The sequence below is a fragment of the Poecilia formosa genome, unplaced genomic scaffold, assembly GCF_000485575.1.
Source record: "Poecilia formosa unplaced genomic scaffold, Poecilia_formosa-5.1.2 Scaffold338, whole genome shotgun sequence".
Lineage (NCBI taxonomy): Eukaryota > Metazoa > Chordata > Actinopteri > Cyprinodontiformes > Poeciliidae > Poecilia > Poecilia formosa.
Window position 1 is genome coordinate 548,026 of NW_006800277.1, and position 26,863 is coordinate 574,888.

Genomic DNA, 26,863 nt, shown 5'->3' on the forward strand with positions numbered 1-26,863 from the left:
GGGAATAAACTTAAACCTTTTAAAACAACGGAAACAATTTCAGTATTCTGATTATTGAAATTTAAAAGTGCTGTGGTAGTACCGTTGTTCTATCATACCCGTTTCATACCGGACCACTTACAGCACCGGTGTTAATTCTATAAAATGAACGCTCTCTATCATGGTATCATCCATCGAGGGATTTCTTTATTTAAATGGGTTCATTTTTCAGAAGGATACAAAGTCAGGGTATCGTGATTTTAGTAATTACATGTTTATAAGAGCAATTTTCTGTTGTCCTTCCATGGAAGCGGGCAACCTTCTAATGGAAATAAAACACTTTTTAATATAAGTTGCTGCTTTGACATGATCACACAACTGAAAAAAATCCTCTATAAACAAAATATTTGAAAATCAGACACCAGACAAAGTGAATCTCACAGCAACGTCATCAGCCGGTGTAACGCTGACCTGATGCAGTGAAGCTACCTATAGCAGGAGAACGGAGCTGCGCCAAAAGCTAACAAACACTGAATAGAAGGAGAGCTGCCATCGATACAGTTGCAGCCAAGCATGTTTTAATGTTACACAATACAGTTTTAGCAAGTTGCTCAAAGTCCAAACTGGTATTGTTGTGCATTTAAGGTGTAAAGATGAAAAGGAATTGTATTTTATATTTGTCAAATGTCTTCAGAAGATGGACTATGTAAATACCCTTGAAGAATGATGGCAAATGGAATGCACATGAACCTTTTCTTGTGATTTGAGCCAAATGTCTCCACTGCAAAACCTTCAAGCTTGTGTCACCTTGGGTTGGATCAGTGAGGGAAACTGGGTCACATCCTCAGAGTTCAGAGTAAGGAAAAGTGAGAGGAGATGTGCGGAAGATTTATTGAGGGCAGCAAAGGATAGGAATCCATTTTCTGTGTGTGTTTGATGCAGTGTTAAACCATGAGCTAGCTGGGTGCTCCAGTGTGACAACAGCTTGGGTGGGTGTTGAGAAGCTGCTATATCAGCCAGCCACTGGCTGTGAGCTGGGACACACTGAACAACACAATGACTGCCTCTACCATGAACACTGTTTAATTTTATTTATCTGTATTTCCTCCCTTGTTTGTGTCTGTAGCCAGCTGGCCCGCACCGAAAGGTAAGAAAGCACCGACGGGTCGGTGCACCAACTGCTGTCTACATGCAGCCTAAACCTGCATAGAAAGATGTTTTTTCAGAAATGCTTCTAGAAGCTTTTGAAGTGCAGAGCATGAACAGGATGTGAAGGTTTCAGGTGTGACCACTGAGCTGCTTGTCTTGTTGCTTTTTTTCAGCAGGGCGGATGGGCGACGATGGTCTGTGGCGTCTGTTCCCTCCTCTGGATACTGCACCAACGCCCCCAGTTCATCAGTTTCTGTAAGCTCGGCTCCACACATCACTCTGTGTCTGATGCTCTTCATCAGATATTCAACCTATTTAGCCAAACTGCTACCAGGGGAGCATTTAGCTCCTGTGTTAGTCACACTCATTGCAGCAGTCAGATAGCTGGACCGTGCTATCTTGTAAACCTCTGGTGCTTATTAGCTGAGTAGTAAATCTGCTCTGATTACTCACAGTAGAAAAAAAATCTACTAAGAAATATCGACTTTTTAACTGTACAGTACATTTACAGACTAGAGTCTCTCTGAGGAATAAAATGATCAATGTTTTGCCATATACAGGTCATGGATAGAATTTGACATATTAAAACTTTGCTGCAACATGTTAAATGTCTCTTTATGTACTGATGCCTAAATTCTTGTAACAGTCTGAAATTAAGAAGACCGTGCTAAAAACTGTTGTTTTCTTTCTGGAAGCTTCTTACAGCTGTTGTACTTAGGTCTGTCGCAATAAACAATAAATCAATTAATCGCATGATAAATTAAACCCATTAACCTCATTTTAATTATTGGCTTTATCGTCTCTTCTTGCCTTTTTTTCTTTCTGTTGATGACACTGAATGAAAAAAGGCTAAACTCCGGTGCTCTCCACTGACCCTCCCTTCCTCATTTCCTTAGTGTAATGTCCAGTGCACACTACATGAGTTGTCGGCCGACTGTCGCCCCATTTTCAAAACCTGAGAGATCACACATTAGCCGACAGAAATCCTAGGCATAACAGTTTGATCGGGTTTGATCGTGCCGTGTGGTGTCCAGCCACCTGGGCACAAAGTAAGGGCTACAAGTCAAGTTAATTCATTTTAAAACCAAGCATTAATCAATGCTTTACTATAATCTACCTGTGACTCGTGGCTAGAGTCAGCGTACAGTCCTGACTGAATGAATTTTATTATAACCTATTTATGTCACGTTAACGAAGAACAGCTGAAAACTTACCGGATTTATCAACTGCAGTAGCAATTTGGCTCCAACTCCTCCCCTTGTCATTTCTATATTCTTTGCACGAAATGTTGAATAAACATTAATGTTGTTTCCACATATCATCTCATGTCTGCTGGACTTCGGTTGCACCGTGTCAGCTGTTTGGGATTCCCCTCCGTAATATCCCCTCAAAAAAGGAGAATCTGCGTGTTTTGATTGGCTACCTGTCACATTCAACAGGCTGCGTTAATGCTTCCAGTCGGGGAAACCTACTGATTTAAATCAGAGTGGCCACGACGATCTACCATAACACACTACACATTGCAAGATGATCGGTTATGCAATCACCAGCAAGAATCTTAGATCGGCCAACGTTCTAAGATTGTTGTAAGGGGAAAATAGGGGCAAAAAATCGTGTAGTGTGAACTATTGCTTTAGATAGTTGGATGTGCCCGTCTTCTCTATTTAAATCTAGTGATTAATGAAGGGCAATATAGTATACAGACTTCATAATCTGCACTCTTTTGGTTGAATGCAGTACTTATTTACACTTCACTTAGCAAGCGTATTTGGTCGTATTTGAATACACAGCTTTATGGTGTTTTCTTTTAATTGATTATAGTAAATATTTGAACATCCATGTAAGTTTGAAGACATTTCATTGTTAACTTTAGGTAGCTGTGAATCCACCCATGTTAATCTGAACCTATTNAAATTAAGAAGACCGTGCTAAAAACTGTTGTTTTCTTTCTGGAAGCTTCTTACAGCTGTTGTACTTAGGTCTGTCGCAATAAACGATAAATCAATTAATCGCACAATAAATTAAACCAAGCGCGAGGCAGTCCACTATGGAGTGAAAATAGTCTCAAAATATCTGTGTGTGTAAAATGATTTGTGTGTGTGTAAAATGTTTTGTGCGTGCATAACAGGATTTGTGCATGCGTAAAAAGATTTGTGCGTTTGTAAAAAGATTTGTGTGTGTGTAAAAATATCTGTGCTTGTGTAATACTGGATTTGTAAACCTTAAAAATAAAATAAACCTTCTCCTACGCCTATACATGTTGAGAAAGTACACACAAAACTGCATTTACACACAGATCCCGTTATGAGTGCACAACTATTTTTGAGACTCATTTCACGCTTCGGGGAAGCTCCCAGATTTGTGTGTAGATGATGTGTTTACATGCTAGTAAAAGCTGGGACATCTGAGTTTTGCTCTGAGTCTAGTGTTTTTATCCTCTGACGTTTCTCACTGTGCTTGTGCCAAAGTGGCAAATACTTTAGTTCGTGGAAAACGGTATATCTCAGCACTTCTTTATAATATCCTAAAATTATTTACAGACGTATTGTGCATTTTTGAGCGGTACAGGAGACTAAGTAGTCTGACAAAGGACCACTGGGTGGCAGAATGGTTCGCTGGCTGGAAAAATAGCCAGGAAACCCAGAAGCAAGACGGAGAGTCCCGGTGGTCTGTCCTCTGAAGTAAGTAGGAGCTAAACCTGCAGGCTTTGCCCTCCGATTATAATGAGACATGATTTCAGGTTACGTTTTATATGTCTGGTATTTTGATACTCTGCCCTCCTCATGTTTCTGTTAGCGGGAGCTAATGTTTGTCAGCTATGCTACTTTAGCTGTTGGGAGCTAAGTTTGTGTATTTTTATTGTCTCATTCTGCACAGTTTGAATCTTTAATCCATAAAAAATGATCTCTGTGTAGTTCTTACAGTATCTGTTTTGCCCAAAAGGTTCCAATCACATTTCTAAGTCAAGTTGCTGACTGATATTTGTATATATAGTTTGTGAGATATTCTGATTTGCCTTTTACTTTATTCACCAAGTGAATATAATTAAGTGAAATAAATTGCCTTTCGATTCTAGTTTATTGACTTTCTGTGTATAGATATTTTATATTTATCTCTACACAGGATGAAACGGCTGACTGATGGATCGGGTCTGGTGTTGTTTTGACTTTTTGGAAGATCAGGATCTTTCAGATCTCATCTACCTTCTGATCCGATGGAGCTGCTGCAGGAACACACTGATCCTCTAACAGGATCCTCAGATCCAGGCATCGATGTCTGGTGTCCTGCAACATTTAGATATGTCCTGGTCCAACACACCTGAATTAAATGGCTGCTTAGGACAGTCAAGTCCTCCAGAGTCGTGCTAATGACCTCTGACCTCATGATTTGACTCGGGTGCGTTAAAGAATAGACATCTAAAGATTGGAGGACACCGACCCTTATAAACTGGAGTTAAAGCCCTGCTATACAATTTTCACTTAAAAGTAATTACATTTATTTGCGTACAGTGGAAATTTTACCTGTGTTGAGGTAGATGAGTTTACATAGCGTCTTTACTTTAAAACCATTTTCGTTTCCATTTGTTGAAAGTCCGACCAGCGAACCATTCCGCCACCCAGTGGTCCTTTTTCAGACCACGTAGTCTTCTGTACCGCTCAAAAATGCACAATATGTCTGTAAATATATTACAAGGAAGTGCTGAGATATACCGTTTTCCACGAACTAAAGTATTTGCCACTTCGGCACAAGCACAGTGAGAAACGTCAGAGGATAAAAACACTAGACTCAGAGCAAAACCCAGATGTCCCAGCTTTTACTAGCATGTAAACGCACCATTTACACACAAATCTGGGAGCTTCCTCGAAGCATGAAATGAGTCTCAAAAATAGTTGTGCACTTGTAACCGGATCTGTGTGTAAATGCAGTTTTGTGTGTGCGTACCAGGTGATTTGTGTGTACTTTTTCAACATGTATAGGCGTAGGAGGTTTATTTTATTTTTAAGGTTTACAAATCCAGTATTACACACGCACAGATATTTTTACACACACACAAATCTTTTTTCAAACGCACAAATCTTTTTACACACGCACAGATATTTTGAAACTATTTTCACTCCATAGTCCACCATGTTTTTTTATTAAAATATGTTAAGTTGACAGGAAATGTAAAATTATTACTAATTATATGTTAAGGGGAAAATGCCAGTGAAATGCTATCTAAACCCACAGCTAGTCTTAAAAACAACAAATCAAAAAGTCCAATTAAAATGAATATCAATTATTTGCACTTCTGTTTAATCCAATTAAACAGAATTGGATTAAACAGAATCATTTATGGGGCTCCAAGGGCCCCATAAATGCTAATATTTTAACACCGAGCACAGATATATAAATGTAGCATTTGTTTATTGAGATGATCAATGCTGCCAAGTTTCATTTAATGGTTTCAGCATACATAAATTAAAAGATTTTAAATTGTTTANTAAACTAGAATCGAAAGGCAATTTATTTCACTTAATTATATTCACTTAGTGAATAAAGTAAAAGGCAAATCAGAATATCTCACAAACTATATATACAAATATCAGTCAGCAACTTGACTTAGAAATGTGATTGGAACCTTTTGGGCAAAACAGATACTGGAAGAACCACACAGAGATAATTTTTTATGGATTAAAGATTCAAACTGTGCAGAATGAGACAATAAAAATACACAAACTTAGCTCCCAACAGCTAAAGTAGCATAGCTGACATAAACTTTAGCTCCCGCTAACAGAAACATGAGGAGGGCAGAGTATCAAAATACCAGACATATAAAACGGAACCTGAAATAATTTATAATTACTCCATGTCTCATTATAATCGGAGGGCAAAGCCTGCAGGTTTAGCTCCTACTTCAGAGGAGAGACCACCGGGACGCTCCATCTTGCTTCTGGGTTTGCCTGGCTATTTTTCTGGCCAGCGAACCATTCCGCCACCCAGTGGTCCTTTTTCAGACCACTTAGTCTCCTGTACCACTCAAAAATGCACAATATGTCTGTAAATAATTTTAGGATATGATAAGGAAGTGCTGAGATGTACCGTTTTCCACGAACTACAGTATTTGCCACATCGGCACAAGCACAGTGAGAAACGTCGGAGGATAAAAACACTAGACTCAGAGCAAAACTCAGATGTCCCAGCTTTTACTAGCATGTAAATGCACCATCTACACACAAATCTGGGAGCTTCCTCGAAGCGTGAAATGAGTCTCAAAAATAGTTGTGCACTCGTAACCGGATCTATGTGTAAATGCAGTTTTGTGTGTGTGTGCCAGGTGATTTGTGTGTACTTTTTCAACATGTATAGGCGTAGGAGGTTTATTTTATTTTTAAGGTTTACAAATCCAGTATTACACATGCACAGATATTTTTACACACACACAAATCTTTTTACAAACGCACAAATCTTTTTACACACGCACAAGTCCTGTTATGCACGCACAAAACATTTTACACACACACAAATCTTTTCACACATGCACACATTTTTACACGCACACAAATCTTTTTACACACGCACAGATATTTTGAGACTATTTTCACTCCATAATCCACCGTGTTTTTTTTTTAATTAAAATGTGTTAAGTTGACAGGAAATGTAAAATTATTACTAATTATATGTTATGGGAAAATGCCAGTGAAATGCTATCTAAACCCACTCTCTTAAAAACAACAAATCAAAGAATCCAATTAAAATGAATATCAATTATTTGCACTTCTGTTTAATCCAATTAAACAGAATTGGATTAAACAGAATCATTTATGGGGCTACAGGGGCCCCATAAATGCTAATATTTTAACACAGACCACAGATGTATAAATGTAGCATTTGTTTATTGAGATGATCAATGCTGCCAAGTTTCATTTAATGGTTTCAGCATACATAAATTAAAAGATTTTAAATTGCTTAACATTTAAATGTAAGATTTTAAGGAGCTGGCAAGTTTACTTTGTAAAAGTTCAAATAACAATATTCATAGTTAGATTGCTTTGTTACCACAGCTACAATCTGATGCTGTGAGTTTAATCTTTAAGTTTGAGCTCTGTTTGTTCACAAATACAAATTAGTAAACTGCAATTATAACTGATTGCTTTTCAAGTTGGCCAATTAAACTACTCGCTTCTGCCAGATTAAATCTAACACAGTAGCTGTTAGAAATGCTGATGTTTTTAGCAACAAAAGGGGCCCCTAAGTCAAATTCTGCTCATGGCCTCATTCAGCCTTGGACCGACCCTGCATGATGAGTTAAATCCGCTGCACTGCGCAGAGACACGCAACAAACGGGAGATTTAATTCAATGCTGCTAATGTGATTTTAGTAGCTCTAACACTTCATGTCTGTTGAGTTTTAATGAGAGTCACAGAAACTGTGATTTTCAGATCTCTGCGCAGCTGCGCACATTAACTCTGTTTGACTAAGTGGACAAAGCATCTGATATGGTTTGATGCATAGTGTAACTGGAAAAATACTACTACGACTAATAAAATGATATTAAACCAGCGTGAACCGTGACAACTAGAAAAGCACGAAAGCTCATCACTGGGCTGAATCTGCATGATGAGGTTAGCGCTGGTTCATTAACCGCTAACGTTCCAGTCAACCGGAACCACATGCATAAACTTTTTAGGGAAGACGGAACCGCACGCTGCGTGTTGAGATGTAAACGCCGCTTATAATTCTTTGTTCACAAAGATAAATCATTTTCACTGCTCGCTCAACGCACCTCTGAATTCGCTGCAAGTTATTCCTGCGGTTCACATAGAGCTGCGCAACCAGAGCGAACACGGCGGGTTTTAAACTCTTACCTTCATTTCTCCAAAGAGACATAATTCCACGCAGTAAGTCAAAATAAATATCCATACAGGTCAGTTTGTATGGATAATTACATTGATTTGATCCAGTTTCAGTGAAAAGAGGCGCGCGCGATCCCGCTGAGGTAAAGTGAGGTAAATGCAGCGGCAGCGCGTGAGGCAAAGTGCAGAGGCGCCAGCTGTGTTATTGGTCCACGCGCTGCTGGCTCTAAATGCATAAACTATAAACCTATCCATTAACCTATTCTATCCTTTAGGAATAAACCTGCTCTGCTAGTGAAATGCTCAGAGCAACAGAGATGCTTGCAGTCCGGCTTAAAAAAGAAAAAAGAAAAAAAAAAAATTAAGCACACACAGCTCACACAGCTAGCGCTTCTGTGCGCCAGCTGTGTGAGCTGTGTGAGATCGGTCTGCTTTCCAGCTTTAAATGCATAAACTATACAACTTTTAGAAATAAATCTGCTCTGCGGGTGAAACGCTCAGAACAACAGAGACGCTTGCAATCCGGCTTAAAAATTTCTTTAAAAAATAACTAAACAAGGGATTTTGGTAACACTTTATTTGAAGGGGTTGCAACACATTTCTATTTTGTGGAACAATTGATGAATGTTTTTTTCTGCTTGATAAAATTGTTTATTTATGAAAATATTTAATTTGAGCGTGTTTGCAAGCTCCACCACTCTTCTTTCCAACATTGTGGGACTTTGTGTGAACGGGACTTAACTTCTTGCCCTATTTATACAATTTGTTTTCCATCATTTGCCTCTCACTACTGTTTAGTTGGATATTCACTCACCAGCCACTTTATTAGGTATGCTTACTTTATTAAGGTGAGCTTAAACCTGACATGGTTGAGGTTGATTACTTTGGGAACAACATGGAGTAGACACCTACCAGCATTAACATTGGTGTTCACCAATGTTATTTACGAAATAACACATCAGTATTGATCCAGCTAGTAAAACTGGGCCCATATTGATAACCAAAGTTTGTTTCTATCGTGTTGCCTCGGCCAGACTTTTTCTTAAGAAACATGTGTTTGCAAACATTGTACTCACCAAATTTGGTGAGTTATATTAATACTTTTGGTTTTCTTTGAATATAAATAATACATGTTTGAAAATTACAAACTTATGTTTTTTTTTATCTGCAGTATGTGCCAATTTTTTTTTATCTGAATGTCAGAATAATTGATTACTAAAATAATTAATTGCAGTTTCGCTGATAAATAGTGGTTATTGGTAATAGCAGCCATATGTATACAAGATATCTGATATGGATATTGGTCCAAATCATCAGATTGGTGCATTCCGTCTTGAAAATACTGTCTTGAGACATGATGTATTTTGCAGTTCTGGAATCTACTTTCTTTAGTTTAGTCTGACCCTGGTTGTAGCTTTACACAACTTGATGTGATTCTGGTAATAGAATTTGTTTCAATGAAGGTGAAAAATAACTCACCAGCGGCTTTATAACCAACTGAAGCTAACCAGAGATGAATGTTCCTGGTGTCCTTCAGTGACTCAGTTATTCATCACAGGACATGATGCGTCCCTTCTAGAGATGACTGGTTCTGCTATCAGCAGCCATCCTAAATGGGGTTCTGCTATCAGCAGCCATCCTAAATGGAAGGAAACAGGAATTACCCCCCGCATGTTGGACTGACTGGAATAATCTGAACATGAAGTTTCACTCGAAGCTAAAACATACATCATTTGTTGTTGGGTTTTTTTTTTTTGTTGTTTTTTTTTTGTTTTTACTCAAAGTCAACATAGCAAATCTCCACAAATTTTTATTCAACAATTAAGACAACAATTTAGGAAGTGAACTATGCCTTTTCCATGATGACCAGAGAGGAAATTCCCATGCTAATCAGTGAAATAACTGGCTTTGTTGAAATTCCCTGCTTGTTTTTCCTGGATGACCTCACATCGAAGCAGACTGCTGAACATTTCACATTTCTTCTCTCAACTTTTCCCCTGAAGGAAGTAGAACAGTGTGCTCCCCAGACACACCCGTTAGTCATGATGCGAATGGTTTCTATGGTGATTATCTTGATTGCACATTGGTAGCTTTCCCAGAAACTTAAGTAAGTTGTAAGAAAACAATGGCAGTGTCCTGTGTCACTGCTTTAACTCTGCCTGGCCAAGAGCACAGCTTAGCGATGGTGAGGTCAGTCCTTCCCCACACAGAGCCCCTTTCAGACTCCCAGTCACTCAGCTCTGGTTCACTGTTGACAAGTCTTTAGTTCCCTGCCAGGTCTGACGGCTTCTCCCTCTCATCTTGTGTTTGCACATTTTATGTCTCATCCTGTCTCTTTTCGTGTTGCTTTCTCCAGTTTGTTTTCTCCATTAAGTGGCGAAACTTCCAGCTTTCCGCTAGCACCTCTAATGCTGCTGGAACATGAGATGAGGTTTCTCATGTATTCCACACTGCATGTCGCATGTTATAGTCTGGAGGCAGAAACATGGTGATGTATGACTCTGCCTGTGTGTAGGCCTGTTGCAGCAGGAGAGGATCTGTGTTCTGGGGTGGCAGAGCAGGAGTTTTTTTTAGTCTTGTATTTTATTTATTTTTTACCTTGACATCAGGGTTTTAGTGATGATCAGCCAGAAAACTGCAATTGGTGCACCACTAGTCTAGATATGTACGAAGGGTCGTGTTAACAGAATATTTTTTCATTTTTGACCTTTTTTTTTTTCCGTTTTTTTTTTTTTTAATGACAAAAATTTTAAGCTCGTCCTTCATTTTGTCAAGTTACAATAAACACCCTTGACTAGTGCACGGGCAGACATTATAGACTTTATGCAAAGGGTTAATCACAGAGGCAATCAAAATCAATCAATAAAAAAATCTTTTTCAGAATATCATCTCATGGACTTCGAACTAAATGCGTCTTTCTGGCCGGGAGCTGACAGCGTGTTGAAGAGTTATGAACAGGACGCTTTGGAGCGTGTCTGGGTCAGAAGTGCATTCCAAACCTTTGATTGAAATGGCGCCTTTAATTCCAGTCACTGTTACACACAGAACAGATAAAATTAAAGAGAATGCAATGTTGTGTTAATACATTTATAGTCTAAAGAGATTAGCCGGCAGTTTACCTTGATGAAATAAATAACGATGCAGAAGTTGGAGTTGTACTAAAAGTACAACCGGAGAAAATCAAAAACTGCTTTCAAAAATACTACAAAACACTATATTCCCAATCACAGAAAAGCAGCGACAACCAGATTGATGCCTTTCTGGAAAAGAAGCAAAGGAGCAAAAACTATCCTAGTTCATTGACGATTTATTGTTAAGTATAACACGGCCCACACAGACAATCCCAAAACTGAAGTTGCTCGAAGAGTTTAGTTTAATCTCTGCTTACAAAATTAATATAAATAAAACTCAAGTATTAACATTTAGCTATGATCCACCGTCTTCAATTAAAACTATGTACAACTGGAACTGGGAGGCTGAGTCTATCAAATATTTGGGTGTTTCACTACCGAGGAACTCCTCAAAACTGTTTGATATAAATGATGGCCCACTAAATTTGAAAATAAAATCAGATTTACATAGATGGAATGTTATTCCCTTTTTAAGTTTAAGCTCCCAGATAGAATCTATCAGGATGACTATCCTTCCACAGTTGCTGTACTTATTTCAATGTCTACCAGTCAGAATCCCACCTAAACAGTTCTTAGAATGGGATAGATTAATAGCGAGGTATTTGTGGCAGGGTAAAAAGGCCAGAATTAAGTTTTGAGCTCTGCAACTTAAAAAAAGAAAAAGGTAGAAGGGGCCTTCCCTGTTTACAGGAATACTACCAGTCTGCCTGCACAGGCAGACTGGTAGTATTCCATTATACACTGCAGCATGGAAGGAAATGGTAGGCGCGACAATAAAAGGAATCCCAATAACAGCCCTACTTGGTGATTATAAATTACAAGAAGAACAGCAGATCCCAGAAGACTCCATAACAGGTGGCTTTCTCAAGTCCTGGCAGGAATTGGCTAAAAATTGCAGAATAGGAGATGCATCTAAAATTATGAGGTGGTGTGCCTATGATTCGGATTTTGCACCAAATAGAATTGATAACAGATTCAAGTTATGGATCTCAAAAGGATTAACTACCTATTATTCATTTTCCCACAAAGGGATAATTCAGAGTTTTGAAACCTTACAGAAAGATCATGGACCGGAAAAAGATTAGTTTTTTAGGTACCTGCAGGTGAGACATTATTTTAATAGAAATTTTAAAGAGGTGTTGAGAAAAAATGATTCAAGTTTCATGGTGGTATTTCTATCACTAATTAAGCCCAGATCAGACAGCAGAATTATGTCTAAATTATATAATGCCATACAGCTATCTAAACATGAAAACACAGAATACATAAAGAGGAAATGGGAAAAGGAAATGAAGATAATAATCTCACAAGAAGGCTGGGAGGAAATATGTCAACTGCAGTGGGCCTCGACCAGATCAAACGCATGGCGGGAGTTTTGCTGGAAAAATATCGCACGATTTTTTGTTACACCCATTCAGAGACTATATCAAAGAAACAGGGACTGGAGACTCTGTGGGTCTAAAGGAGCCAACCACTTCCATATTTTTTGGGACTGCCAGGTCCCAAAAAATATGGGACCTGGCATATTGGGAAGAGTTCCACAAACATATTGAAAATATATTCAATGTAAACATTCCATTCAAATGTAAAACATTGTACCTGGGCATCCTACAATTGGACTCATGGACCAATAAAGACAAAAAACTGCTGGCTATACTACTGGCAGCCAGTAAGAAACCCATCACAAGGAAATGACTAAAACCAGATCCGCCCACTATTGATGAATGAATTGAAATTGTTTACCGGATTTACACTATAGAAAAGATTTCTTTTTCCCTCCAATTTGAAAAAGGAAAATTTTATAAGATCTGGACCAAATGGACTGAGTATGTAAAACCAATTAGATCTGACTTCATTTGATTATTCCTATGAATTATGTGTCCTGCCCTTTTATGTTCTTGTAGTTTTTATTGCTCAAGGAGGTGCGATCCACATTTTTGTTCATCTTTGTTATTGTTCACAACTTAATTTAGTAATAGTCTGTAAAAGAAAAATACCAGAAAGGGAGTATGGACAAAATCACTTGGACTTTCTGCTTCTGTCCTCATGTACGACCTTAAATGGGTAATGCTGTAATTAACAAATGTGATGGAAATCTGTTTTTCTATATAAAAAAAATTATATATATATAAAAAAGTTGCATTAAAAGTCCATTTAAGTTGTCAACTTGGCATTACTCAGTACATAACACTTTTAAATCAAAGTTCCATTAAAATGTCCATTAAAAGTGTAGGCTTTGCATTACAAGTGTCCTTATTTATCAAGTGACACTTCATGACAACAGTTATAAACATTTATAAAGATTTCTTTATGCTCATAACAGGTGTTATCATGTTTATGACAGTGTCATTTCAGTCAGTCTTATTCACACCCCTTTGAATAAAGTGTTACCTAATTTTTTATGTGATTACGGTAATTGATTTGTTGCTCATTGCGACAGGTTTTCCCTTAATCCTTCAGCCTGATCATGTTTGGTTGTTATTGATGTGCAGAGGCCTTGGGTCTTTATTCTGTCAAAGACCTTTGTGATTGTATTTAATATTTTACATATATAATGTGAACATTGACCTTTTACATTTTTTTTTGCCCTGTCTGATGCTTTTTTTTTTTTTTTTTACAAAACTGATTCCTTGTTCTTCCCCTGCCTCTTAGTCCTCATCCTCCCATGAGCTGCTGCACCAGCTGCCCTCTCAGCCCACTCAAGATGATCTTCACATCCTCTTCAAACATTTGCGGAGCTCGGAGAGCATGGTGGACGACGAAGGAGCTCACTCTGTGCACCATGTCAGGGTCCGCTCACGCAGCCTCAGGTACTGACTTTCACTAAGAGAGCGACTGTGTTCAGCAGCTTTATGTCTCCCAGGATATTTGTAAGACTGCTATAATAGTTTGACTGGAGAAACCCTGGCACCCACTCCTCATTTGCCCATAAATTTCAGAAGTAAACTCAAGTGTTCAAAAGTGTACATTTTATTTTATATCAGTACATCACTGTATTGTTTTCTGAGTGATCTTACAGATAGATCACTGTAAATCACTGAAACCACCTACTGTATTGACATGTGGAATCACTCTGCTACAAAACTTGTAAAAACTTCAGCATAAAAATACTATGAAAATAACAGCTATTTTCTTTTTTTTTCTTATTTATAATACTACCAACAGAGAAAAAAATAAAACAGGAAAGACTTTTTTTTTTCTCCCCACAAACAGCAACACAGGTAACTATAAGCAATGCCATAATAAACATGGAAGCTTACAACATCAAACATGGAGCCGAGATCTGGCCACGGGAGCCAAACTGTCTCCATTACTGAGTTTGATTGAAAGTGGGAGCTAAGCTCGCAACACTTACAGAGGATGATGTAATCCCAGGTGTGAGCGGCGACTGTGATTGGTTCCCCTTCTTGTGAGGAGCATAATGTGTGGCCAATTGCATTTCAGTAAAAGATAACCAGTAACCTCAAACTATAAAGCTATGCGGAGCCAAAATTAATGAGCAACCACAAGCTTCTGAAAAATATTGTGGAGTTTAAAGTAGGAATGCTCAGTTCAGGTTTTTTGCTGCCAATTCCGATATCGATCACCCATGAAGCCGATCTCTGCCGATCACCGATCTTTGCCAATCACCTGGACTGGCTGTTAATTTTTCACGTTAGCTATAAATAATACTATGTGATCTTCCAAAATGGAAAAATGATCTGGCAATACATTCAACTAATTTAGACATAAAACATGCAAAATACTTGCAGGCACAATACAGCAACTATTCAGTCAAAAGGACAACTGAAAAACCTGCAACCAATTAAACAATTTTTAACAGTAAGGCTCTCAACAGCCTAATTTATACATAAATCAAATAAATCTCATAACACTGCCTATATCAAATGATGTCAAGTAAAAAAAGAAACATTCATTCAATGTTAAACACCGGCTACATCAAAATAAACAATCCTGAGTTACTAAATCAAAACTTCCTGAGAACATGGCTGTTTTGTTCTGGTTCTGATTGATTGGTTCTGACTGAGCTGAGTAATTCTGCAGAACACAGGAAGAGGCAGAAGAGATTGACCATTTTTTCAGAGATTATCTGTCTCCTCTTAGGACATAGCGAACGTTTCAATGCATATGCAAAATATTTTGTCTGTTTAACTTGCATACTGCAGCTTTAAGAAGAGGTTCGGTGTGAGAGTTCACTGCAGGTGAAGCAGAAACGGCGCTACGTCTGTGAAATATTACTACCAGTACCGCGTAGAGGCGGTCCAACAACGAGAACAGAATGGTCTTGCACCGCCAGCTTGTTGATTTAAATAATTTTTCAGGTTATTTGTTTAGCTTTCTGACCGTGATGCTAATCCGGGTGAGTGTTGGTAGTTGTGCGCTGCTTTACCTGGTGTCTGTTCGCTTTTTCCCTGCAGGGAGCCTCGATGCAGCCAAACTCCATCAAGTGCTTGTTTTTTAAATGTCATATTAGATTTGTTGTGTTGTTGCATTTTGACGTGCTTCAACCCAGAATTTTCTGCCGCAACACGCAAACTTCCCCATTCACTCTCAGAGCGTTATAGTTCCTCGCCACATCGCTTAGGATTTGTTGCTGCACTTGCATATTGTGAAGGAAAGAGGAGATGAGCTGAACACGCAGGCTGCGAATGAAATACAGATGATGATCGGTTTTGGTGATCGGCAGTAAGAGACCGTGATCAGCGATCACCGATCATACACTTTTTCACGGAAATCAGCCGATTTTGATCAGTGGCCGATCAATCGGCACACCTCTAGTTTAAAGTCATAAGTTAGCCAAAAATAAAAATTCAAGTAAAGGAGAAGCCTCTGACTGAAAACGCTCTGCTTGCCCAAGACAGGCCAATGAAGGGGATGGTCAGGGTTCACATTTCTAAACAAGTTCTATGAATGGCCATGGCTTTCTGAAACACTGGAAACATGAATGGATAGAATAACACTTTGCTCCAATCTGATGTTTGAAGAACAGATTAAAAACAATCATGAATATATTTGGTTGTATTTATGTGTACATAGGAATCAACCACTAATGTATAATGTCACAAACTTTTTTCAAATTTAGTAAAAAAAAAAAAGCTACAGAAATGTTTTATATATCCAGGCTCAAAAGTTTAAATTTACCTAAATCTTTGAATAAGTGGTGCTGAAGTTATGATGCAATAAAACATCCTTTTGTTAGAAATGCGATGGGGCTGGTTAGATAATCACTGGATGGACCATCACTTGGAACAATGACTAAGTTCAAGAAATCCAGTGAAGATCTCAGAACTGTTGATTGGGTGCTGTTGAAGAAAGGGTCATTTGCTTCCACAACTGACACCTTCAACTTTAACTGAAATCATTTGTTGTTCACATGGACAAGCCAAGTTCTTTCTTTCTATCTTTTTTTTTTATTTTTTTATAAAATTTAACAAAAAGACGATGACAAAAATGTTTGAAGAAGTTGTTAGGCTTGAGAACCTCAGTACATTGTAACAGCTAATGAGTATGGTGGCGGTAGCATCACATCGTGGGTTTGGTATGTTGCACAAAGTGGATAGATAGAAGAAAATTGAGAATTTCTTCCAGATGTTTCATCTTCACCTCAAATCAGCTGCTGAATGGTTGAAGCGTGGACAGACAGTGGTGGCTTAACGTGAAGCTTCCGGAATGGTCTCCTAAAACCCTGAAATCAGGGTTGAGCTATTACAAATTACAAATTTGGGGGTTGGTGGTAGGAAACTGTCTTCGTAAAAGTCTGCAAATTCTGCCACAAAATGTGTTTAAATATCTGATAGGAATTATGCCAGAAGCTTGTGTAGGGTATAGCATTTACACACATTAGCAAGGTGTATGCATATATTTGAGTCTGTAGTGTATCATTTTGATCCTTGTGTTGTATGTTTGTTTGATAAAAGGCCAAAATGAATAACCGTCAGCTGATGAGTACACCTCTGACGCCTACTGGATGCATCAGTAACTTAGACCACAATGCAACAGATGAATATAAAAAAAAATGAAAATTGGCTTGAATATGAACATTTGTCTTCCACCTGATCAGCTTCTGGTTTGCTCTGTAGAATTAAAATTCAGCATTAGAGATTTTCACTAAAAGTTTGTGTTGTCTGGTTCTCATCTAGCCCTGGCCGGACCTGTGGAACATTCGACAATGAAATTGTCATGATGAATCATGTCTACAAAGAGCGCTTTCCTAAGGTGAAGTCATCGTTTTACCTCCAGCCCTGCTTTTCTGCTGACTTTCTGTTGAAGCTCATCTGTTCAAATCACTTGGAGATGTTTAGAATTGTCAACGTATTCTTCATTCATGTTTGGTATTTTGTTAAAACGTGTACATATTTAAATCATGTCTACCATTTTGGTTTCCCAGGCAACAGCTCAGATGGAGGGTCGGCTGCTGGACATAATTTCGGAGTATTCTCCAGACACCGCTCTGCCCCTGGCTGACGGTGTGCTGGGATTCATTCAGCACCAGCTTGTGGAGCTGGCCCGGGACTGTCTGGATAAATCACAGGATGGCCTAGTCACATCCAGGTACTTTGTGGAGCTTCAGGAGAAGCTGGAGAAGCTGCTGCATGAGGTGGGTCTTCCTCCCAGAAACTTGCACACTGAAATGTGTTTAAGACTATGAATGCATGGGTGTGCAGTGGTGGCGCAGGGGTTAAGCACAACCCACATATGGTGGCCTTAGTTCTCGACGCGGCCGTCGCAGGTTTGATTCCCGGCCTGGCTACCTTTGCTGCATGTCTTCCCCTTCTCTCATTACTCACTTTCCTGTCAATCAGCTATCAAATAAAGGCCACTGGAGCCAATAAAACATTTATAAAAAAAAAAAGACTGAATGCACCGATTAAAAAAAATCTGGGCTGATATTGATATCCAGTATTAATATTGCCGTTATGGCCGATAACCAGTATCTATTGCCATTATACATTTCTCACTTCCCTTTTGATACCTTGAAAAAAAAATTTTACTTCAGCAATGTTTCTCTGCTTTAGCTGAACCCCCCACAATCCTGTGCTGCACCACCATCAATCATATGACCAAACAAACACTACATGACGAACATCCTCCATTCCAATTCCAGAAACTAATATCTGCCTACTTTTATCAAACAGATATGTTAAAAAATGAGGGACATCAGCCAACATATGTTGGTGCTTATCTATTTTACATTCCTATTTCAGATGATATCTGGTGCTAGACCTTTGGTAGTTTAGGTCTTCCTCTGTGACACTGATGTTCTACTGGACTGCAGCTACACAGCAGATTAAACTGGGAAGGTCTCTGTAAATTGTTCTTGTTGATTCTGGTTCTTGTCCATCTGTCACTGAGTTATCACAGATTTGCCCTCAAAATGTTTAGTTATGTAAGGGACTGTTGCTTCATTTTCTCAGTAATAATTTAAAGAAGAACATGTTGTCTTTGGTGAAACAGGTTTTATCCTTTGCTGGTGACTCAGAGACATTTTTTTCCCACTCCACCGAATGTCTCAGCTAGGTAGGGAAGGTTTGATCATTATGTTCGTTTTTGCAGTCAGGTTTTTGGATTAAAAAGTGAAAAGGTGCAAATGACAAGATGAAAGATGAGTGACCTGAAGGAAGGATGATTTGGTTTCCATTCATTTGAGAACACTCATAAAGAGAACTTCCAAAAAAAATCATAGGGCGAGAATGATCAGTCAAGAGAAAAACATTCAGACCTTTGAATATAAGAGTAGATGTCTTAAAAAAATCACAACAATGTTGGGTCATTCAGTACTTGGAAGCTACAAAACGCTCAACAACTTTGACTCCATACATGTATCATATTTAACGTCAAAGATCATGATGACATCATTAGAAGAAGAGGAAACAAATGTGGCGTTGGAAAGGTTGCCAAGAGAAATAGTTCGTTTTGAAAAACAACCTGGATGTTTGGCTTTAGTTTGCAAAGCATAAACTACTTCTGAATTGAAGGAAATGCAAGATCACAGTGGATATTGATAATGCATCATTCCATAGCTGGAAAAAAACAAATACCACACACCAACTGACAAACTTCGTGGTAAAGGGTGGATGATTTGGACTTGTTTTACAACCACAATCCATCAATCCTTCTGAAGCTAATCCCAGTACCAGCAACAGAATTGCTGAACAAGACAACAGCATCACACTGTAGATGAGATGGTAATAGCATCTCAGGGAGGAGGAGAAGGAGCTCCTTTTTTCAGATTATCTGTCTCATAATAGGGACAGTTAACAAACTGTCCCTCACAGTTTGTTAAAACTGTCAGGGACGGGTACATGTCCCTGACATGTACCTGTCAGGGACAGTTTTAACAAATATGTAAGAAATATATTCTTTGTAAAATTTACATAGTACAGCTTTAATATCCAAGTTAAATGACCACAGTATATTGGCTAATTTGAGCTGCCTCTGCTGAGGATTTCTTTCCTGTTTGAGATGTGCAGAAAGCCAGATTTATTTTATTAGAAAAAACAAAAATTGAAAGTGGATGTACATATTTTCAATTATAACTGATGTGTTGCTGATTAATAACTTAATGATTTTCTTTCTCTACTTCTGCTGTTTCCCAACTCTCATTTAAGATGTGAAGACAGTGTGTGTAGAAGTCTAAACCAGACTGAACTGCCTGTCCTCAGATCAGCCGGTCTGTCCCACAGCCTGTATTATTTGGATTAAGTCCCAGTAATAATCCATCATACTCTGTCCTGTGCTTGTCAGGCTTATGAGCGTTCAGAGAGCGAGGAGGTGACCATCATTATCAAGTTGGTGAAGAAGATTCTCATCGTCATCTCCAGACCTGCCAGGCTGCTAGAGTGTTTGGTAAGAACCACTGGCAGACTGACTAATAATCATATATGCCTGACTAAATGTTGTTTACAGTCTTGAAGCCCTAAAGATAATATTTCTTGCCTCATCAGCATGTTATGTCAGTGAGTCATGTTTACTGATGACAAGCTGTTAGTGTAGTAATGAGCAGTTGAAGGCTTTGTGTTTTACACAGTGTGGTGTCAACATGTACCTGATGCTACGGCTGCAGCTGGCCCTGGAGTTTACCTGCATGGTTCCTACACATAGAATATTATTTTAATATTTCCTAGTTCTTGATCACCATAGATGATGACAATTTTTAGAAAAAATATAAGAAAAATATTATTTCCATCTCCTTCTCATTGTCCTTCAACCCTTCCTGGATTTTGTACTTTCCGTACTTCAGGCTTACCCACCGTAGAAATATCTGCCATATCTAATCTAATATTCTATCTGCCCTATCTTGAAAAAAGTATGGCTGCTGATCCCGTTTGTTTGGCACAGTCCATTCCTTATTCATTTTTAGTGTTATCTGTTACCAAAGCAAGTTTGTTTTTGTTGTTAATGTATAAATATTATCTGGGGTGCTTTATCTTCCAAATCTGGTTTTCTTTGCAATAAAATCAAAACATTTTCCAATACAGCATTTTCCTGCCACACATGCCTGCTCCGTGCAACACATGCTTTTTCCTTCAGGTCACCATTGCTGCAGTCTGTTTATGTTGATGTGATTCTGATAATGACAGTGCTGCTTTCTTCATGAGAGCGTTGTCTGGTAAAGTACAGCTCGGATCACTGAGGTGGAGAATGCTTTGCTTCTTGTTCCTCCTAACGCCTTGTGTGTCTTTTTTTTTTTTTTTTTTTTTTTTTTTGCAGAATTTAAGACTGTAAGAGTTACATAAAGCCACTGATGTTGCCTACATTGTATCTGAATGTTTGGGGTTTTTTTCTCTGCAGGAGTTTGATCCAGAGGAGTTCTATCAGCGCTTAGAGGCTGCAGAGGGCCAAGCCAAAGTAGGCCAGGGCATTAAGACTGATATTCCCCGATACATCATCAGCCAGCTTGGCCTCACTAGAGATCCACTGGAAGGTGCTGCCGAAATCCCTACTAATTATGTGTGCCTAATATATGAAACATGATGGTTTCCACTCATATTTTAAAGTGAAATGTTAATGTTATTAATGTGTCTACTATTCTTAATTCTTAGAGACGAGAAAAGTACGTATTTGTTTTGTCTGGAAGAAAAAAAAAGAAAATTACTTTTCAGAACTTATTCTTTATTCAGTTTTCTAATAAAGAAAATCAGAATTTCTGAGAAAACAAATCTGTGTATTTTCATTGATCTAGATTGAAATATTCTCTTTTTTAATGCAGCAGTGCAGCTTAGGTCTTTGGTCTTTCTGCAACTCATTGATTTTATTTTCATGAGAAGCCAGAAATATGCACTGTTGGTTTGGCGTTCAGACCCTTTTTAGATCATGGTTTTAAACTATTTCTGTTTTATATGGTAAACAAAACAATCTTTTATCAAAACCAAGTCTACAAAAATGACTTTAAAAATGTTTAAGCGAAAAATGTCCCCGTCCTGATTTGGCAAATAAAGTGGTATAGCTCTAGAAATACAGCTGATTGAATCTAGTCCACATGCCCAAAAAATAGCCCTTTGCCACTCTGCCGGCATGGAAACCAGCATTGGCGTTAATATGATCTAATGACTTTTGGAACATACAGATAATACCCGACCAGGTAATTGTTTTGTCCTGAGCTGTGTGGAATGTTTGAAAACCTACTGAAAAAAATTTGAAAAGTGTGATGTTTTTAAATGGAATCTTTGCAGGAACCCTGAATACTTGGTCTTGGTGTGTGTGTATGTGTGAACTTTTTTAGCTATCATATTTAGTACCATTTCTGGCATATTTACTAACCTTCTGAACACCAATGGGTCTTATGGGGACCAAAACTCCATCCTAATATGGTGGACCTCCTTGTTTAATGTTAGGTTAGGTTTATAGGCAAGGTGAGGATGGGATTTTGGTTAGGGTTAGGAATATGCCATGCATAGTTGAAGAAAATATCTGGGTTAGACATCAGGGCAGATACTAAAATGAATGGACATTAAACATTCATTCATATGGGTAGAAATACAAATGTGTGTGTACTTATATGTGCCACATACAACACATATAAACATTTTTTACAAGTAAGGGAGGTCATTTGTGGGAAGTTGGGACATTTTCCTTTTTTGTTTGTTTCTTTTAGATCTTTTGTGCTCTACTTGTTTGCTTTAGAGGTACGGAGTGAATTATGATTAGGAATAAACTGAAATTCCAAGTGTCTGCATCCAAATCCTTGTTGTCCTGACTGCAGTTAATTGATGCAATTTCTCCTCTGGCCTGCAGAGATGGTCCATCTAGAGCAGCAGACCAGTCCATGTCAAAGGTCAGCCAGTAGGGAGTCTGATGACTCTGGAGAGGCAACACCAGTACAGGTTTGTTGTCGCATTGCAAGCTACCCAAGAACTCTTAGAGTGAATGAGTTGTAATGATAAAATGTATTACATTTTAATCAGTGATTATACATAAAATCCTTTAGACCAGTCATCCCCAACCCCCGGGCCACGGACCGGTACCAGTCCATGAACCAATTGGCATTGGCCGCAAAAGAAATAATTAAATATTCCCATTTACGTATTATCTGAGTCTGGATGATCTTTTATTTTGAAAATCCTTTAATCGGATTCTCTCGGTTACGTCTTGCATGCCATAAGCAGCAAAATGAATAAGAAACCGATTGGATATCTTTGGAAAGTTTCTTTGCAAAGGGGAAAAGGCCCAGAGAAGAGACAGGAGAATGGATTTATCTCAGTAGGTGATTCCCACATTCCAAGCCCGCTCTGCATGATATGCAGCGACCGGCTCGCTAATGAGGCAATGAAGCTTCAAAACTGCTCCGATACTTCCAGACCAAGCACCCTGTGCATTTAAGCAACACTTGGGGTGTCATTGTCTCCCAGGTGGGACCGTCTTGTTGCAGAGAAACAAGCTCAGGGCTCCCATTGATTTGTCGTTATTGCGAGTTAAAATTTTTATAAAAGTAAATGTTCGTTTTTGTGGCACATCTGTAGCTTATTTTGAAGGGATATGAGTCGGAGAGCGTTATAGGGCAGTGGTCAAGAGAAGAGGAGTAGAGCTTGTGAGTCTTAAGACTCGTTCACACGGCACAATTTAAGAATTGTCGGTCGATTTTCCAAACCTGTTACCACACAAGAGCTGATAAAAGTACAACAGGTTCGATCGATTCATATGTCCAGCCACACAGCAGGAGCAACACACCACACACAAACAAATTTCACTCACGAACATCCCGATTCCAGAAGAAAATCCTGTAGAAACCCAACATACCATACTTGAATTTAGAGTAACAAACATGTCCAGCGATGTAGAAGCAGTAGTGATAGTTCATTTTAAGTGATAAAAGACATAACAAAAAGAAAAGATGCTCTATATATGCTGCAATGTGCACTAAACCGGGCTCTCAGTTGCGCAGTGTCAGCTGTTTGGGATTCCCCTCCATGCTTCCGTCACCGAACTTTCTGATTGGCTACCCGTCATGTTCAACAGGCTGTGTTCATGCTCCCAGTCAGGGAAAACCCCACACACTGCGATAAAAGGGCCAAGAGACAATCCAACATGTTGAATATGTCTGATTTTAGATCGGAGCTGTCGACGTTCTACGTGACACCACACAGTCAAGAGGATTGGTTACGATTATAGCAGCAACAATCTTAGAACTCGGAACGCTCTAAGATTGTCATAAGGGAAAAATTGGAGCAACAAATTTAAAATTGTGTTATGTGACCCCCTCCCACTCCTCCGGGCTGCAGTAAAATTGCCAAGCCTTGACCAGTCCGCAGTGATAAAAAGGTTGGGGACCACTGCTTTAGATGATTGGTTGTTGCTTCAGGTTGACGCAGCTGCTTGTGTGTTTTCTTTCCTTTTTGGATGCAGAGCCGAGCTGCCTGCACCCCTCCTCGTAGGAAACCGCTGGAGAGTGACTTTGAAACTATTAAGCTCATTAGCAACGGAGCCTACGGGTGAGCAACACTTTTTTGTTTGACTCAGTGGAAATTCTCTGTTTACATCAGTTTGATCTGAATGTTGTTGGGAAGCTTATTATTACTAATGTCTTTTCTTCCTGTCTTGTTCCGTCCTGTCGTCTTTCTCCTCTCATTGGTCTACATGCCTGCCATGTAGGGCCGTATATTTGGTACGGCACAAAGAAACCCGCCAACGTTTTGCCATGAAGAAGATTAACCGACAAAACCTGATTCTTAGGAACCAAATCCAGCAGGTGTTTGTAGAACGTGATATCCTCACGTTCGCTGAAAATCCATTTGTGGTCTCCATGTTCTGTTCTTTTGAGACCAGGAGGCACCTATGCATGGTCATGGAGTATGTTGAAGGTAACTGGATACACAGGATATCTAAAGATGCATACTAACACGAACACTTATAGCCTTACAAAATTATGAATAACCCTCTGAACCTACTTACATTTTGTCACATTGCCTCCACAATTTATTGGATTGTGGAACAACAGTTGTGTTGTTTTGTACAAGTTTGGCTTATTTTAAGACTGGCTTGTGGAAAACCTTAAATGGAAATTCCTATGGCTTTCTTCCATCAATGGATTTATTTGTACCAATCTCAACTCTTCCATAAAGTCCAGAGGTGTGCTCTTTAATAGTCCTGTTGATAGATTCTCTTGTGGATGTAACAAGTTGTCTCCAGAGGCATGAAGGTGTAACTAGTCATAATTTAGCATACATTGATTATATTTCACTCAAAATGCTGAAACGTGTGAAAAGATCCGTTTAGATGACCTGGTTTCTGCTTTAGGTGGAGATTGTGCCAACCTGTTGAAAAACATCGGCCCCCTCCCTGTCGACATGGCCCGGATGTATTTTGCAGAGACCGTACTTGCCTTGGAGTACCTTCACAACTATGGCATTGTGCACAGAGATCTCAAACCTGACAAGTGAGCTCCCCGACAGCTGTGCAAAACAAACCTTCTCCAACTTACTCTTGCTTTCACGCAATTACTTTAATCTGCTTTAGAGCTTCTGGCCTCTGAGGTTTTATTTCTGTCTAAACTAAAAACTCTGAGGTTATTGTTAGATGTAAACTTCCCTTAGCTCTCTAACTTATGCTCTGCTTCCTTTCTTCTTTTGTAGTTTGCTGATCACATCCATGGGCCACATTAAACTGACGGACTTTGGGCTGTCAAAGATCGGACTAATGAACATGACGACCAACCTGTATGAGGGACACATTGAAAAAGACACCAGAGAATTCATAGACAAACAGGTGTGGGTCTTGTCTCAAGATTTTTAGTGGTGGTTGTGAATCTGAGCTCACCACCAGCCCTCCTTTTCTCCCTCCTTTCCTGTCATTGTGTTCAGGTGTGTGGCACTCCAGAGTATATCGCTCCTGAAGTCATCTTGAGGCAGGGTTACGGCAAACCTGTGGACTGGTGGGCCATGGGTGTGATCCTTTACGAGTTTCTGGTTGGCTGTGTGCCTTTCTTTGGAGACACCCCAGAGCAGCTCTTTGGTCAGGTTGTTAATGGTAAGCAGACAGTCAAAATCAGAATGGTAAATTGCTTTTCCATTAATCACATAATTGCCCAGCTAATGTTACTGTACCAAAAACTTCTTTAAAATAAGCAAACAATGCTTAGCCTGGTTGCCCACCAGTCTTAGGATGCACTTAATGTAGTAACATTACTACTCTGTAGTAACATTAACTTTGAGTTAAGAGGCTCGCAGTCGAGCATCATTCTTGGCTCCTGTACACACTTCATAGTGGAGAAAAACTCCATGTCCAGTGATTGCTGGACATGGAGCAATAACTGATGTCATCTTCCTGTTTAAGATGACATCATCTGGCCAGAAGGGGAAGACGCTTTGCCAGCTGATGCTCAGGATCTGATCACCCGGCTGCTGAGGCAGAACCCTCTGGAGCGCCTGGGAACAGGTTGGTGGAACAATGAGACTCGTTCTATCTACGTATGTGTGGGAAGGACATGACACTCTCCCAGACGGTCACATAGTAAAGGAGTCAGGAACCCGGCTGATGTGCTAGAAAATTCAACTTAATGTGATGTATAAAAATAGCTGCACAATCTTTGTGGACCAAATATATATTTTTATCTATGCAGATCCGTGTTACCAGATCTATGCAGGTCTGGTAACACGGCATAGATCTAGTTCTGTTTCCGATTTGATGGTAAATTGCTGTTTCCCCCTCTCCTAGTGTTCATGTCTAAAATAACACTCTCACACTCGCTGTAGCCCTTAACATGGAACATAAGCTCCATTTTGCATGGTTAAAGGTTAAAGGGGCAGTATTATGTAAAATTGACTTTTTTGAGCTTTACATCAAGTTATGTTATTCCCTCATCATAAACATAACTGGAGTGTTGCTTTGATTCTTTCATGTATATTTGAGAAATCCTTTAATTTCAATTAAAGCAATTAAGAAATTCTTTAATTGCAACTGTTCAGCTGTGCAAAACGGCTGGGTGGCAGCGATACTTCTCCTCAGAGCTGGTGTTTATGAGCTTCTTCCTCACAGAGCAGCTCCCACTCAGCTCCTTCAGACTACCCAGCTGCTGCTGGACTTGGCAAACTTCTCAGTGCAGTGCTGGTAAAACCGTTGTTAAAAGGTTCATAGAGGAGCAATGTTGTGATGACTTCCTGAAGTTGAAGTTTCAGAAAGAACAGGAATTTGTAAAGAAACAAAGGTCCAATGTCAAGTCATTAAATTATGAAGTAGAATCTGACATGTATAGGATTTTGGAACAACTGAAGGTGTAAAATTGGAACAACATACCGTGTTTCCCCGAAAGTAAGACAGTGTCTTACTTTCTTT

At 39.1% G+C, this 26,863-nt stretch overlaps 1 protein-coding gene across 11 annotated transcripts in view; it reads left to right on the forward strand.

The window, feature by feature from the left end:
• The window catches only part of mast3a (microtubule associated serine/threonine kinase 3a), a 59,299-nt gene that overhangs the window by 14,880 nt on the left and 17,556 nt on the right, over positions 1-26,863 (forward strand). For 5 of the 11 annotated variants that reach the window (XM_007573810.2, XM_007573808.2, XM_007573813.2 and 2 more), the window contains 14 exons: positions 1,106-1,126; positions 1,302-1,383; positions 13,748-13,905; positions 17,236-17,311; positions 17,484-17,693; positions 19,841-19,942; positions 20,888-21,020; positions 22,331-22,419; positions 23,939-24,024; positions 24,185-24,393; positions 24,830-24,968; positions 25,165-25,297; positions 25,393-25,558; positions 25,865-25,966. In XM_007573810.2, coding sequence (XP_007573872.1) covers positions 1,106-1,126; positions 1,302-1,383; positions 13,748-13,905; positions 17,236-17,311; positions 17,484-17,693; positions 19,841-19,942; positions 20,888-21,020; positions 22,331-22,419; positions 23,939-24,024; positions 24,185-24,393; positions 24,830-24,968; positions 25,165-25,297; positions 25,393-25,558; positions 25,865-25,966 — 1,706 coding nt within the window. The remainder of the gene's footprint in view (positions 1-1,105; positions 1,127-1,301; positions 1,384-13,747; positions 13,906-17,235; positions 17,312-17,483; positions 17,694-19,840; positions 19,943-20,887; positions 21,021-22,330; positions 22,420-23,938; positions 24,025-24,184; positions 24,394-24,829; positions 24,969-25,164; positions 25,298-25,392; positions 25,559-25,864; positions 25,967-26,863) is intronic. The other 6 variants (XM_016661653.1, XM_016661649.1, XM_016661650.1 and 3 more) reach the window with 3 other exon arrangements.